This window comes from Urocitellus parryii, chromosome X (assembly GCF_045843805.1).
Source record: "Urocitellus parryii isolate mUroPar1 chromosome X, mUroPar1.hap1, whole genome shotgun sequence".
NCBI classification, from domain to species: domain Eukaryota; kingdom Metazoa; phylum Chordata; class Mammalia; order Rodentia; family Sciuridae; genus Urocitellus; species Urocitellus parryii.
In genome coordinates, this window is record NC_135547.1 from 16,488,318 (window position 1) to 16,505,548 (window position 17,231).

Genomic DNA, 17,231 nt, shown 5'->3' on the forward strand with positions numbered 1-17,231 from the left:
ATAAATCTATGTATTACATCATAATTAAACTTTTGAAAGCTGAAAGACAAAGAACAAATCTTGAAAGTATCCAAAGAGTAATGACATATACAAGGGAGCAACAATTCAAATGACAGCAGATTTCTCATCTGGAACGAAATAGGCCATAGGAAGTAGCACAACATTTTTCAAATGCTGACAGAAAAGAACTGGTAGCTGTGTTTTCTATATCCAGCAAAGCTATCCTTGAGTAAAAAATGGAAATAAGAACATTTTCAGATTAAAGAAAACTAAAATAATTGCTCACTAGCATGCCTACCCTTAGCAGGTTTACTAAAGGGAGTACTTCAAAAAGAAAGGAAATTATTATTATTATTTTATTCGTCCTAATTAGTTATGCGTGACTGCAGAATGCATTTTGACACATCATACATAAATATAGTATAACTTCTCATTCTTCTGGTTGTATCTGATGTAGAATCTCACTGGTTGTAACCTAGAAATCCAACTCCTTGGTTTCTACCTAAAGGACTTAAAATCAGTATACTACAGTAACACAGCCACATCAGCATTTATAGCAGTTCAATTCACAATAGCTAAACTCTAGAAACAACCTAAATGCCCTTTAGTAGGTGAATGGATAAAGAAAATGTGGTATATATACACAATACTATTGAATACTATTCAGCCTTAATTTTAGCATTTGCCAGTAAATGGATGGAACTGGAGGAAATTATTTGTAAAAAGGAATCTTGGAGAATCAGGAAGAAAGAAGGAGCAATCAACATTAATATGGGTACACACAATAGACTATCATTTCCTTCATGAGATTTATAAATCATATTTGATGATTAAGAGAAAAATTTGTAGCACTATCTGTTACTCAATACAGTAAAATTTAAATAACAAAGGTAAGGAACCAAATTGGAAGCAAGGTTTCCATACTTCACTCAAAGTAGTAAAATGTTAATACCATTAGACTTGTAATGTCACATTTTTATATTGAAATACCAAGAGCAACCATAAGAAGAATAAACAGAGATAAACTCAAAACATTAAAAATAAAATAAATCGGGGCTGGGGATGTGGCTCAAGCGGTAGTGCACTCCCCTGGCATGTGTGCGGCCCGGGTTTGATCCTCAGCATCACATACAAACAAAGATGTTGTGTTTGCTGTAAACTAAAAAATGTAAATAAAATATTAAAAAAATAAAAAATGAAATAAAATAAATCAAGATGAAATCCTAACATATATTCAAGTAATCCACAAATTGTTTTTTTACCGAAAAAAAAAAAAACGCACTTCAGTTATAGACATAGGTAGATTTTAAGTATAAAGGATGGGAAAATTTACATATGCCAACATTCAGTTTAAGATAAACAAAAGTGACTGTATTAATATTTAATAGAGTACAGAACAAAGAAAATTGCTTGAGTCATCAGTACTTTTACAATGATAGAAGGCTTGATTCATCAGGAAGACAAATACACACACACTCAAACAGCAGAGAAAAATGTATAAATCAAAAGGAGAAGTAGATAGAACCATTATTATAGTTGCAGACTTCAATAACCCTCTATCAGCAACTGATAAAACTACAAAACAGAAAATCAGCAGGTATATAGAAGGCCTAAAATACAATCAATGAAATTTAGCTGGCATTTAGAACACTCCAACAAACAATGGCACGATACACATTTTCTGAAGCACCCATGGAATATTATTCAACACATACCATACACTGAGCCATAAAACAGATTTTTAAAAAATTAATTCATAAGATTGTTTCTCTGATCATTATGGAATTGAACTACAAATTAATTTTAGAAAGACCATAGGAATTGTGCTGCTATAAATATTGCTGTGGCTGTGTCCCTGTAGTATGCTGTTTTTAGGTCCTTTGGGTATAGACCAAGGAGTGGGATAGCTGGGTCAAATGGTGTTTCCATTCCCAGATTTCCAAGGAATCTCCATACTGCTTTCCAGATTGGCTGCACCAATTCGCAGTTCCACCAGCAATGTATGAGTATATCTTTTTCCCTCACATCCTTGCCAACACTTATTGTTGTTTGTATTTTTGATAGCTGCCATTCTAACATTCTGACTGGTATGAGATAAAATCTTAGAGTAGTTTTGGTTTGCATTTCTCTAATTACTAAAGATGTTGAACATTTTTTCATGTATTTGTTGATTGATTGTATATCATCTTCTGAGAACTGTCTTTTCAGATCCTTGGCCCATTTATTGATTGGGTTATTTGGTTTTTTGGCAGCCCAATTAACAATAGCTAAACTGCAGAATAAACCTAGATGCCCTTCAATAGATGAATGGGGAAAGAAGTGGCATATATACACAATGGAATATTACTCAGCAATGAAAGAGAATAAAATCATGGCAGTTGCAGGTAAATGGATGAAGTTAGAGAAGATAATGCTAAGTGAAGTCAGCCAATCCCAAACAACCAAATGCCGAATATTTTCTCTGATATGAGGAGACTGATTCATAGTGAGATGTGGGGGAGCATGGGAGAAATAGACGAACTCTAGATAGGGGAGAGGGGTTGGAGGGCAAGGGAGGGGGCATGGGGTTAGAAATGATGGTGAATGTTTTGATCATTATTATAAAAAGTACATGTATGAAGACACGAATTGGTGTGAATATACTATATATACAACCAGAGATATGAAAATTTGTGCTTTATATGTGTAATAAGAATTGTAATGCATTCTGCTGTCATATATAAATAAAAAATAAATTAAAAAAGAAAGACCATAGGAAAATTTTTAACACAATTCTACATAATCCTCAATTTGAAGAAGACATTGTTAAGAAATTTTTAATTGAATTAAATAAAAGTAAAATACAATATAACAAATTTTGTGAGACACAACTAAAGCAGTAAGTACTGTGAAGGAAATTTATAGCACCAAAGGTAGGCAACAGAAAAAAGTCTCAAAATGATGATCTCAGCTTCCACTTCAAGTACCTAGAAAAAAACAGAGGAAGATAATCCAAAGTGGGCAGAAGAAAAGATATAATAAAACCACAAAGGAACTCAATGAAGTTGAAAATAGCTAAGAAAAAAAAGAACAAAAGAAAAATTAAAGGAGTAAAGTTGATTCTTTTAAAGTCAATAAAACTGAAAAATCTCCAGTGAGACTAATAAAGGTGAAAAAGAGAAAAGTTACAAAACACCAATATCAGGAATGAAATAGAATATTACTACACATTCTGTAGCCATTAAAAAGATAATAAGGCAATAACAACACAACCATTAAAGATATTGAACTAGTAATTAAAAAGCTCTAGAAAAAGAAATATCCAGGCTCAGATGATTTCATTGGAGTTTACTATCAAATTGATCTTATACAATCTCTTCCAGAAAGAGAAGAGAAATTAAAGCTTTCAAATGTATTTTATGAAGCCAATGCTATCCTAATACTGAAATCGCAGATAGTATGGCAAAAAAATTCATAGACTAAGATGTCTTCTAAACTTAAAGCAAAAATCCTCAACAAAATATTAATATAAGTTGAAAGCAGCAATATATACAGAGGATTATACATCATGACTAAGTTGACCTTATTCCAGATATAGAAGGCTGGTTCAACATCAGAAAAACAAAAAATCAGCATGACCCATTATTTCAATGAGCTAAAGAAGAAAAATCATATGCTTATATTACTTGATGTATAAAAGGAATTCCACCAACTCCCACATTTACAAGAATAAACTTTTCGCCAATAGAGATCTAAAGATGGCAAGTAAGCACAGGAAGAGAAGTTCAAAATAAAATAAAGGTATTGTATCCAACTACAACTTAAAAAAATAGTGGAATTTATAGACGCTTGGTAAAATGGATCATCAAGGAACACAAAGCAAACATCAACTACAGTGGTGAAAGAAGAAATGCTTTCCCACGAAGATTAGGAACAAGGCAAGGATATCCATTTGCTACTTTTACTCAGTGTCATAGCAGAAGTTAGAGTCTCTCCAATGAAGCAAGGAAAAAAAGGCATTGCGGATTATATGGTTTATTTGCACAGAAAATCCCAAATAATCCCCATGGAAAAAAAGAATCTCCCACAATAAACTATAATTGAGTTTAGTAAGGTTACAGATTACAAAATTAACAGTCAAAAATCAATTACATTTCTGCATCGTAAAAAAAGAACAGGTAGAAACCAAGAAGCTAGTTACGATAACTCCAGTGATTAACAAAATATGTATATGTCAAAAATCACAAAATGCTAACGAAATAAACCAAATAAAACTATAAAAAAATGAAAAGGCATACCATGTACTTAGGTTGGGAATTTTAACTTAGTAAAGACGCCAGTTTTCCCAAAAATGACATACAGATATAATGTAATTCCCATTAAAATTCCAACCAGGTTTTATGCAGGTACAGTCTGAAAATTTACAGAAATTTAAAGAAATGCATAAGCCTTAGAATAATAATAAACCAACTTTTAAAAAGAAGGGTAAGGTGAGAGGAATCACTGGACTCAATAATATTAAGTCGTAATATATAGCTATAACAAGACAGTATAGTATTGGCAGAAGGATAGACACAAGATGAATTAAACAAATAGAAGCCTCAGAAATATACCCATATAAATATGCTCAACTGGTTTTTGAAAAACCTACATCTGGGCATGGTGGTGCATGCCTGTAATACCACTGGTTTTGGAGGCTGAGGCAGGAGAATCATGAGTTCAAAGCCAACCTCAGCAACTCAGTGAGACCCTGTCTCTAAATAAATTGCAAAATAGGGCTGGGGATGTGGCTCAGTGGTTGAGTGCCCCTGAGTTCAATCCCTGGTATCCCCGCCCCCCCCCCAAAAAAAAGAGAAACAAAAAATGTACAAACTCAATTCCAAAAAAGGATAACATTTTCAATGAACAGTACTGGAGCAATTGACATCCACAGACACAAAAATTATGAACCTCAACCTAATCTTCATACCCTAAGCAAAAATTAACTCAGAAGGGATCACAGACTTAAATGTAAATACAAATCTATTACATTTTTAGGGAAAAAAAAAAGAACAGGAGAGAATCTTTGGAATCTAGTGCTAAGAGTTCTTAGACTTGACACCAAAACTATGATACATAAAATGTAAATTGATAAGTTAAACTTTCTCAAAATGAAAAGCTTTTCTCTGAGAAACCCCATGTGGAAAGATTTTTAAAAATCTATAGAGTAGGAGAAAATATTTGCAAAACAGATAACTAACAAAGGACTAGAATATGTAAAGAATTTTCAAATCTCAAAAGTAAAACAAACAACCCAATTCTTTTAAAAAGGCAAAAGACAGGAACAGGCTTTTCACCAATGGAAAAATAAAGAAGACAAGTAAGCACAGGAAAAGATGTTCAAACTCATATGGGGGCAATGCAAATTAAAACTACTATGAGATATTACTACACATTTACAAGAATGATTAAAATTAAAAAAATACATAACACAAAATGCTGGCAAGGATGCAGAGAAAATAGATCATTCCTACATTGCTGGTGGAAATGTAAAATGTCAAAGGCATTTTAGAAAATAGTTCAGCAGTTTCTTTTATAAAATGAATCATGCAATTACCATATAGTCCAGAAACTTCACTATAAGCATTTATTCCAAAGAAATGAAAATTTTTGCTTATACAAAAACCTGTACATAAATGTTCATAATGATTTTTTGCAATAAAAATTAGAATTGGCCCAGATGTCTTTCAATGGATGAATGGGTAAGAAATAGTAACAAAAACTTCAATGTATCCACCCTATGGAATATTATTCAGCAATAAAAAAGAACAAATTATTGTTATGCATAACTACCTGATGACTCTCCAGAGAATGATGCTGAAAAGTCAACCTTAAAAGGTCACATACTATGTGATTCCATTTATATAATATTCTTGAAATGACAAAATTTTAGAAATAGAGGACAAATTAGTGATTGTCAAGAATTAGAGTTTGGGGTAATAAAGGGGGGTGGGAAGGAATGATGGGAAAGAGGTAAGTATCATTATAAAAGGGTGACATGAGGAATTTTAGTGGTATAAGAACTGTTCAAGAATGCATTGCAGTTTTTGTTGCTGTTTCTTACCCATTCACCTATTGAAAGACATCTGGGCCATTCATTTTAGAAACTAGTCCAGCAGTTTCTTGTAAAAATGAATCATGCAATTACCATATAGCCCAGAAACTGTACTCATTCTAGTCCTGTTGTGAACAAGTGATCACTTCCACAAATTATTTACATGAGCTTTGCTGTCTGTGTATATTAAAGTGGTGATAATCCATGCTGATTCACAGGGGCCTGTGAGCTTAATTGCCATTTGCTCTTTCACTCTAGACAAAATTGTATTATTGTAATCATTGGGAGTTAGAGAACAGAGGTATAGAGTAGTTGAATATTTATGAGGCATTTTGAGGCAGATGTACCTGCCAACAGAATATTAAGTAGAACATTTGCTAAGGTACCAAATTCTGGTTGTGATTTGGATATATCACATCATATTAAATCTGTGTGTTGTTCTAGCCCACATATCGCATCTGGTTTATCTTTCAATCACGACCTCTATAAATATAATTCAATGTGTTGATTAGATTTGTGGGAGATAATGGTGGCTCAGAAAGTGCCACAAACAGATTTACCAGTGGGGTACTAAAAATATGAAATGAGCATCTTTAAGATGATAAGGGAGATATTTTTTCAAAATGGTGTCTGTGTTCAGTTTTTAAGCAAGGACATGAAAAATGAATCTTGTGATAGAGAGACAGGTTAGAGTCTCCATGTATGAATCTATAGGAGAATGTCAGTCTGTGCAGGAGAATACAAATAAGAAAGCTTTGAAGAAAGTACAAATAGCTCATGCTTATCTTTCGTGATGAAAAACGAGGGGAGCACAGAGAATTGATGTACAAGGGCAAGACCAAATTGCCTTTTAGCTATAGAGTCCATCACTATGGAATCCTTCATAAGAGAGCTGATAATTGGATAGAAGGATTAATAGTAGGACAACAAAGGCCTTTAGAAAATACATAAACTATGCAATCCACCTCTACATATTTTAATGGTTGGTTCATAACATTATTCAAAGCAGTTGGAGCATTAGGTCAATTAATAATCCTCAGCAAATCAATGACCCAACAGATAGAGGAACACTATGTTTTAATACAGTGTAGATTTCCCAGGATGGACTTAATTCATGTGAATTCATTCTTTTCAATAGAAAGGATTCCTCAAATGTATAACTCAGAGTAATTTAATCTGCATGCCTTTGTGAGACTCTTCATCTTCATACATTCCTGGGTCAGAACAAATTCTCTGTTGGATCATGTTTCCAAGTTGAAATTAGGAAATTATGTTCACCATACCTAAAGAGGATCTTCAGTTTATGATCAGGTCTTAATGGTTCTTCCAAGACATATCTGTCACCACACTTTACTTTAAAAAATCTTCTACACTTTTCTCATAGCTAAAAATTGGAAATAAATTCAAAGTCCTTAAAATAGAGCTTGTTGAATAAATTATAGCATATTCTTATTCTATCATACTATTCAGCAGCCCACCCCTAGAAATAATCAGATAGTTCTATATTATATGACATGGAAATATCTCCAAAATATATTATTAATTTTTTTAAAAAAATAGATGCAGATGGCTATGCATATAATGATGATCCCAGCCGTGATAAAAAAGAAAAATATATAATGCGTACATGTAAACCTGAGGTTTGCATTTTTTCTGCAAGTATACCTAAGAAATTTTTTTTGTACCAGGGATTGAACCCAGGGACACTTATCCACTGAGCTACATAATCAGAACTTTTAATTTTTCCTTTTGAGACAGTGTCTCAATAAGTCACTGAGGCTGACCTTGAATTTGTGATCCTCCTTCCTCAGCTTCCCAAGTCATACCTGGCTACCTAAAAAATTCTTAATTTTTTTCTGTGGTGAGATAGATACCTGCGGTGGGAGATTAAAGTGAAAAAAGACTTGGGGCTGGGGATGTGGCTCAAGCGGTAGCGCGCTCGCCTGGCATGCGTGCTGCCCAGGTTCGATCCTCAGCACCACATACAAACTCTCTCTCTCTCTCTCTCTCTCTCTCTCTCTCTCTCTCTCTCTCTCACACACACACACACACACACACACACACACACACTCTCTCTCTCTCTCTCTCTCTCTCTCTCTCTCTCTTTTAAAAAAAGTGAAAAGAGACTTTTAGTTTGGATTTATATCTTTGTGTAATTTTAGTTTTTTAACTGTATGTGTTAATTTTACTTTAAGAGACTAATTTTAAGAGACTAATGAATAGTTGAATTAGTGGAATAACTAGTGAAAATTATAAGTCAATTTAAATTGTAAAAGCTTATGTACTTTTTCTGAGAAATTCTACTTTTAGGAATTTGGCCTATGAAATTGCAAGCCCAAGTATAACAAGATGTATGTATGTATGAGGAACTTACTGTAGCATTATTTGTAACTGCAAAAAAAACTAAAACAATTTCAATATGCATTAATGGAAGGTTAAGTGAATTATGTTACATCTACACAATGAAATATAAATAACCCTAAAATAGATTTAAATGTACTTGTGTGTCCATGATAAGATCATTAAAATAAATCAAGTTTTTTAATAATATGTATGTATGTTTTATCTTTGTTTTTAAACTACATGCATTCATGCATATATATGTGCCCATACACACTCACTTTATAAACCCATAAGAAAAATAGACATTTCTATGTAGAGGATGAAGAGCAGGTTTTACTTTATACTTCATATATTTCATATTGTTTAAATCTATTTTATTCACATCCATATATATTCTATTTATAATTTTTTAAAATAAGGAAAAGAAGGTACAAATATCCCCCAAAATAAATTTCTAATGAATGGCACCTTTACTGTAATTATTTATCACTATGTTATTTAAATATTCCTCAGACATCTCCAACTATAGTGGATACTTATTTAATAAACCCAGGTAGGGTTGATGTTTTCCAGCAATTTTCCCCAAAAGCCTTTTTTTATGAATATATAAATATATATAATTTATGTGTAAATACATTTATGGAGAATTGTAACCTAGCAATCTGCTCATTAAAATTTATTTTTAAAGGTCATAATCCTTCTATGGACCATAAATACCAATTTGTTAGGCAAAGTTAAACCCAGACATTACTCATATTTATTCATACATTGCCACCCTTTCTCTACATGTGATATAGCCAAGACAAAAGTAAAAGAAATTCTGTGGTGTTATAGTTCCTTCAGTGGTGAGGCCAACAGTAACTCCAGCTAATAACTTGATCCCCCCAGGTGGGTTATCAGTGCCAGAAATTTCTATCAATGGAAGCTTCTAAGCCAGTGGTTCACCACCTTTTTGGGGCCATAGAATCCCTTGAGAGAGTCCTGCATGAGATAGGGGTGAAGAGAACATGGACTTTACAACTAGACACATCTTTGTTTAAATGTCAACTCCACTGTTTATTTCATTGGTGACCTTAGGCAATACACTTAACCTCTCTGAGCCTCTCTCTTCATCTATAAAATGCCTGGCACATGATAAGAACTTAGTCAAAGGCAGCAATTATATTGTTAGGATGAGATAAAACATGTTGACTCTCCCTGAAAAAGATCCACCTTGCATTTTTAGGATATTGCATATGATTTCAAGGGCTTTGCCAACTTCTTCAACCAATTCTGGTCCTCAGGTTAGGAACTCTTGAATAAAGATATGGAATCAACACTTGAAATCTGAAAAGTAGAGAGAATATTTTCTACCTTTTTTTTTTTACTTGTCATTTTAGGTAGTGTTTTCTTGTGTTGTGTTGGATTATTTGTGTGTTATGCACATAAAGACTCAACCCAACCAATAGAGTGGATTGCAAAATTTAAAAAGTGTACAAAAGAGCAAAATAAATAAGAGCTGTATAGCACTTTAACGCATTAATTAGATTTAGTTATTTACCAGCCAAATATTAAAGGTCATTAGGTGACCAGATTCAATTTTTAAATACCACTATAAAACATGTGAGTTTGCTAGGGCCATACTTTTGTTTCCGTAGATCAAACATAAAATTATTTTAAACTGCTTTACTTGAGCTGATCAGAGTTAACCTACTAGTTCCTAGCTCAGTTTTATGCTCAGAGCCAGCTAGGACTGTTCTCCTTTATTTTCAAGAGTTCAGAAAAGAGAAAAAACAGTGCCTTCAGTTAGCAGCACAAAGAAATAGCTTTTGTTCTTTCTTTGCATCGGTCTAATCTCAAAGAAATAGAAATCCCCTGCAATGTGCCTCTACCATTAACTCAAACAACATATGGGCTGTTGATGAAAGTATATCCCAACAGTCTATGAGAGCCCTCTTAGGCTTGGATCTAGCCCCTACTCCCTCCCTAATTGTTCTCCTTCCAAATTCATAAGTAAACAATACCCCAAGAATAAGTGAACCTTTCAGGAAATGAGAAAAATTCTATTTTGATGCTATTATCACTGATTGTGATCCATGCTTCAGGACTGTTGTTGATGATGGTGGAGAAGACTGGCAATGAGAAGAGTGGGATTTTACAGAGAAAAACAATCCTATATTTCCTTCTCTAAAGCAGAGAGGAGAAACATGCATGCATAATTCCAAGAAGAGAGGATTTTTTACAAGAACACTATCCAAATAGTTCTTCAATATCATCATTACATTCACAAGAAAAGTGAATTGGTTTATGAATACCATTCCCAGCTAAAAGAACCAGCACTCCTTGGTAAAACATCTGATTCTTGGGCTGAAGAGAAAAAATACAAGATGATCCTAGAGTATCTTGTGCCAAAAAATAAGAAAATGCTCAAAGAATGATGGGGTATGTCAAAGGGACACAAAAGCCAGATTGGAGAGCCCCCACTTGCTAAATTTGGGCCAATTTGAATATCAAAATAAACAATAGTAACAGATTTTAATCCAATGAATAAAATGAGAATCCATGAGTTCATGCTCATATAAATAAACACATAAATGAATGAATGAACAGGTAAATGTGGAAGAAGAGAAAACTATTCTTTTAGAATGTCCACTAATAAGTGGAGAAAAAGAATGGAGTTTGCCACCAGTATAGTAACTGGTGATTCAGACAAGAATCATCAATAGATATAAAACTACTGGATAAAAGTTTGATAAGAATAGGGTATTTATGTAGCCCCCAAACTTCTCCCCCAGAAATTGCTTAATATTACAAAGAAAAAAAACACATTTACTATGGAAAAATTTGCCAGAGATCAGAATCAAGTGATCAAAGTTATCATCTCAAATAATGGGACAAATTGGCACCATGTGTCTACTGATGTAATAATGCACTGAGAAGAACAACATCATTTCTGTGGTATTCTTGCCAAAATACAAAGCATAAAGTTAACCATGAGGAAATATTAGACAAACCCAAATTAAGGGAAATTACACAAAATAACTGGACCGTATGCTAGAAATGTCTAAGTCATGAAAGACAAGTAAGTGTGTCAGTCAGCTTTTCATTGCTGTGACTAAAATACGTGACAAGAACAACTAAAAGGAGAAGTTTCTTTTGACTCACTGACTCAGAGGTTCACTTCAAGGTGGGCTAAATCCATTGCACTCCAACTAACTTGAGAGCACATCATGGAAGAAGGGCGTAGGGAAGGAAGGGAAGCTGCTCTCCTCATAGCAACCAGATAACAGAGGAGGGGGAAGGGGTCACAGAAAAAAATGAACCCTTCCAGGTCATGCCCGCAGTGACCCACCTCCTCCAGCCATTCTCCACCTACCTACAGTTAATACCCAGTTGTTTCATTCAAATTAGAATGGACTGATTAAGTGACAGTTCTTATGATCCAATCATTTCATCCATCCCTGCATTAACACAAGAATTTTTGGGGGACCATTCATATACAAACCATAACAACAAAGAAAGACTGAGGGTCTCTTCCAGATTGAAGTCTAAAGAGACATTCTAACGAAATACAATGTATGCTCCTGAATTGGATCCTAGATCAATCAAAAACAGCTATAAAGAAAGTTATTAAAAGAATTCACTAAATTTGAATATAAACTGTGAATTAGATATAAGTATTGTATCAATGTTAAATTTCTAATTTTGAATATACAGTGTGCTTAAGTAAGATAATTCCTTATTCTTAGGGAAAATGCACGGAGGTATTTAGTGATAAAAGGGAATCATGCCTGAAACTTACTCTCAAATGATTCACAAATAAATTAGATGCCTGTGTGTGTGTTTTATGTATGTGTGTGTGTGTGTTTTATGTGTGTAGGAGGAGGGGGAAGAGGAAGAGAAGAGAAATGAAAAAGATTAAAATACAGAGGATGGGTCAGGCACAGTGGTGCACACCTGTAATGCCAGCAACTCAGGTAGTTGAGTCAGGAAGATTGAGGCCAGCCTGGGAAAATTAGTGAGACCCTGTTTCAAAATTTTAAAAAAAAAAGGAAAAAGGACTGTTAGTGTAGCTTAATAGTAAAGTGTCTCTGGGTTCAATTCCTAGTACCAAAAAATAAAGAAATAAAAAATAAAAAGATATGGAGGATGATAAAGTATATAAGGAAGTGTTAACCATTGATGAATCTAAGAGTATGAAATATGTTGTTATTCTTACAATAATTGTGTAAATTCGAAATTATATCAAAATAAAAGGTAAATGAAAACAATATTTGCCGTATATTAAAAGTAAATGAAAAATTGTGGCAATCTCAGGCTCTTGCCAGAACATTGATGGAAGAGTGGATTCATTGGCGTAGCATTTATGCTAATCTTGCTAAGGAGAAAAATTAATTAGTTACTCACAGCAGCGCAGTGTCCTGTCAACAGTTGGGATGATCTTGTTGAGAATCCAAATATCTTCTTCCCAACTAATGATATTTCCATCTAAACACTTCATAAACTCCTCAGTTTCCAAGATGTGGTCCCAGAGTTGAAAGTAGTATAAGCTGCCAGTAAAGTGAGGTGCCACTTTTTTCACCTGGCCATCTTCATTCTTGGGCAAGTGCCCTAAGACCAGAGTCCCATTAGGTGTCAGGCTGCGTGGCTCATCCATTATTATCACTAACCTTTTTTGATTCAGGAAAATATCTAATCTTCCCTTCACCCCATCCCATATCAAGCATATTGTATACCATTTAAATGGAATCAGTCGATAAGTGATATAAAAGGTCTTGCCCAAGTTGTATAGTATTAGATGCCGATGGTCCCCTGCAAGTCCAAGGTGTAAGTCTTCTCTGCCCAGCACAGTGTTGTTAGTAATATAGGAGAAGGCCTTCCAATAACCTGGCTTGCCATTTTTGGCTACCATATCAATACATGTTGTGAATTGGCTCAGTTCAGGAATGGTCTTAGCCAGGCTTACATATGTGTCACTTTTTCCATAAAAATCCAGCTTTTTTCCTTTTAGTGAAACTGTATCTGTCCAGATTTCGAGAAGGGAGAAAGAGAAAACAAATCAAATAATTTCAGTTAAATTTTTTACCATCTTTGGCAGTATGCTCAAATTGCACAATATAATTATGAATCAATCCTGATACAAATAAGCAAATTGTAGATATAACAAAAATCATCTCTTTTTGACATTGGCATGTGATGTTTTTGGCAGAAGCATTTCTTCCTAATTATACTTTGCCTGGGCTAATATAAAAAGTTAGATTAGTGTTCCCAGAGCCCATACCAGCTGGACAATTTGGGGCCATTAGAAATGTGTGGCTAGTTGGGGTAAGAAGCCAAAGAAAGACAGTATAGACTTCAGATTTTCTCCATATAATTCTCATGCATATATATAATCAAAAGAGAATTGTTTTGACCCACCTAACCACCTTATTATATTCATGATTCCACAGAGATTTGTTTCTTCAATGCCTGTTCTGAGCCAAAAGACCTGTTTTATTCTGTCTCTGGAGACTTCTTCTCACTGAAAAATCACTGGCAAAGGCCTGAAGGATGACGAGCTGGACAATATTGAAATTTGGGGGTTTCAGCTTGGAATAAGGAATGGAAGAGATGGCACTGCCCTGAATGCATCTGGATGCCCTCCTTCCCTCTCCCCGCTGAGAGAGCTTAAGGCACTCTAGACAGCCATGAACCCAGTTATCATTGGTTATAAAGTCAGAGAGCCTGGAGTGGAATCCCAGCTCCAACTGACACACATCAGTTTAAACTTGAGCAAGTAAGTGAACCTCCCTGGGCCTAAATGTTTGTTTCAGCTAAATGAGGATTTAGAACCATAGTGCTTTATATTTGCCCAACAAAAGGGACCACAGTTCACATTGGAATCTAGGCCAGGTGGTCCCTGTCTACTGAGTATTTGAAGATTAAGTGAGATAATGTACACAAAGCCTTCTCAAGTGTACATTTCCATTGGTACAGTCTTTTGGCAGGCAGCTTGAAAATTTAAATCAGGTATTTCTCCTGTCTCATAGGAAGCTATTAAATTGTGATATTATCACCACTACAAGTGTCACAGCCCTAGGCCACTGGGAAAATATCCACGGTTTGCCTAATGTCAACCTAGTTCCATGCCCAGGACAGACCAAGCCAAACCAAAAAGAGCTTTGTGGAAGAATAAAATTGTTAACTTCTCTCTGAATTAGAGTCATAATGTTGGGACCACTACTTCAAAACAGTGACAGCCATAGCAGCACACTATAGAGGCTGGAAGGAAGTGACTACTGCCCTGCTTCTTGGAGATGCCTCCAAATGAGAGCCTTCGGATATTCTCTGCCCATTCAAAATTCTCTCCCTCCATTCCTTTACTGAATAGCCTCCAAAACCAAACAAGCACATGTATATGCTTGCCCACACACACATTCATGCACACACTCAACCTGCACACGCATGTGCACACACACACACACACACACACACACACACAGCATACCCATGTGCAGGAATTCATATTATCCACCCGCCAGTTATTGTTCAATTATCTATGATAGATGAGAAAATGCTTATTTCTGTTCTTGGTATATGGTATTATCTTATCATCTTTCATGTAGCTAATAAATCAAGAGTTAATCCCACAAGACAGTAACACCATGATATCTAACTCTTGATTATTGTTGGTTAACATTGCTTTTCCGCTCAGCCCTCCAAATGACGTCAAATAAAACATTTAAGAACTGGTTTTATGGTGAATATAAATCTTCATGACTTACTTGTTGCTTAAAAACAGAATGTATCATAGTCTCATATGGTCTACAAGGGCCTCTCCTCTCTGCAATATACTAATATAAAACCAGTTGCCAAGGGGGAAGAATGAGCAATTTACAAAATCAAAAATATAAAGGCCAACAATAAAAAAAGATGCCACCTCACCATTTTTAAGCACAAATTAAAACAGTAATAACATACCATTTTGCCTACTAGATTGATAAAATCATAGAAGATTGATAGTACCCAGCATTGGCAAACATTTGGGGAAATGACTAATTCTTATATGGTGCTGGTGGGAGTACCAGTTGAGTAGGGTTTTTGAAGGACAATTTGCCAGTTTCTATGACAATTTTAATTGTGTATATACTTTTATTTTTTTGATACCAGGGACTGAACCAGGAGTGTTTCAACACTGAGCCCCATTTCCAGTCCTTTTATATTTTATTTTGAGACAGGTTCTCATGGGGTTGCTTACAGTTTCACTAAATTTCTGAGGCTGGCTTCAAACCTGTGATCCTCCCTCCCAAATTGCTGGGATTATAGGTGTGCACCACCATGCCCAGTAAATTGTGTGTATACTTTTGGCCCAGAAACTCAATTTCCATCAATTTATTGTAGAAAAATATACATATATACAAAGGTGTGAGTACAAGGATATTTACTGCAGCTTTGTTTCTAATCATGAAAAAATGAAAAAAAAACGTGTCTATTCATAAGTGGCTAGTTAGGAAAATTGCTACTTCTGTGCAATGAAGTACTAAAGCATATAAAGTAGACATATATAGTCATGGAGAAATTTTCAAGTCTTAAAATTATGTGAAAGGGGAGTTACTTAAGTGTAAGTATAGTATTATTTATTAAAAATAAAATATATATATGTGTGTTAGTATACACATAGAAGAAAGTCTGGAAGAGTGTATCAAACAGTTAAGAATGAGTATCTTTAAATAGGAGATTTAGGGAGATTTTTATTTTCTGTATTATTTATTTAAGTAATTACCGCATTTTAAATAATCATATTTTGCATTTATAATCAGAAAAAATATAGATAGACTGATGGTTGGATGAATAGTGAAAGAGAGAGAGAGAGAGAGAGAGAGAGAGAGAGAGAGAGAGAGAGAAAGAAAGAAAGAAAGAAAGAAAGAAAGAAAGAAAGAAAGAAAGAAAGAAAGAAAAATAGAAAGAGAGAGAGAGGAGGGAGGGAGGGAGGAAGAGAGAAATGAAGAAAAGATTAGTTTGGCCTTACTTTAGCTTCTGCAGACAGAGATAAATTCTACTTAGACATCAGCAGAAGAGTGGTGTCACAAGTCTTAAAAGCTGGATGCATGCCCCAGTTCTGTCTCTCACTAGCTTTGTGGACATGGACAATTAGTGCATGTAAAGCTCTCAGGACAGTGTTTGGAAGATAGTGAGCCCCATATAAATGTTAAATAAATAAACTCATGTCACGTCTGTGTACAATGGGAATAATAATTGCCTTCCTCACAAGGCCATTATAAAAGATGATACAATAACAACTAACATTGAGGTGATCTGTGTGACAATGTTTATAAACTATGAAGTACCATGTAAATGTCAGTTGCAGTGTTTACCAGTGTCATTGACAGAAACCTCTTCTCCCACAACCTTGTTCTCTCCCTCACACATGCAAGAACATCTGTGCTGAGCCTTCCTGCAGCCTCCAGGCCTCTAGCAGGACCCAGAGGAGGAGGGGCTGTGATGAGGAGGAGAGGGGTTTGGCCCTTGTTTGGCCAGGCAAACAGCCTTCACCATGGGTCTCTCAAGGGCCTGCTTGAAAGGCCACTTGTGTCTTTGCATATGATTTTGCTATCCATTGCAGATGTCTGCTCGGATGCTGCCATCTGTTCCCTGGCAATTTTGAAGTCCAAATTGCATGATTACCCACCCACCCCCACACACACAAGTGTATTCTCTCTTGAATTTGACTTTCCTGCATCTCTTCATCTCTGTCTGCTCTTTCCTTTTATTTTAAATCCCATTTATTGCTTTCTCTAGTTTATTTTTTTAAAGGAGGTGTTTTGTTGCATTATAAAAGTAATACTGTACATTTTTT

At 34.8% G+C, this 17,231-nt stretch overlaps 1 protein-coding gene across 1 annotated transcript in view; it reads right to left on the minus strand.

Moving 5' to 3' along the window:
* The window catches only part of Adgrg4 (adhesion G protein-coupled receptor G4), an 87,592-nt gene extending 74,285 nt beyond the window's left edge, over positions 1-13,307 (minus strand). Inside the window, exon 1 of the mRNA XM_026392201.2 lies at positions 12,803-13,307. Coding sequence (XP_026247986.2) covers positions 12,803-13,307 — 505 coding nt within the window. The remainder of the gene's footprint in view (positions 1-12,802) is intronic.
* Positions 13,308-17,231: the final 3,924 nt, after the last annotated feature.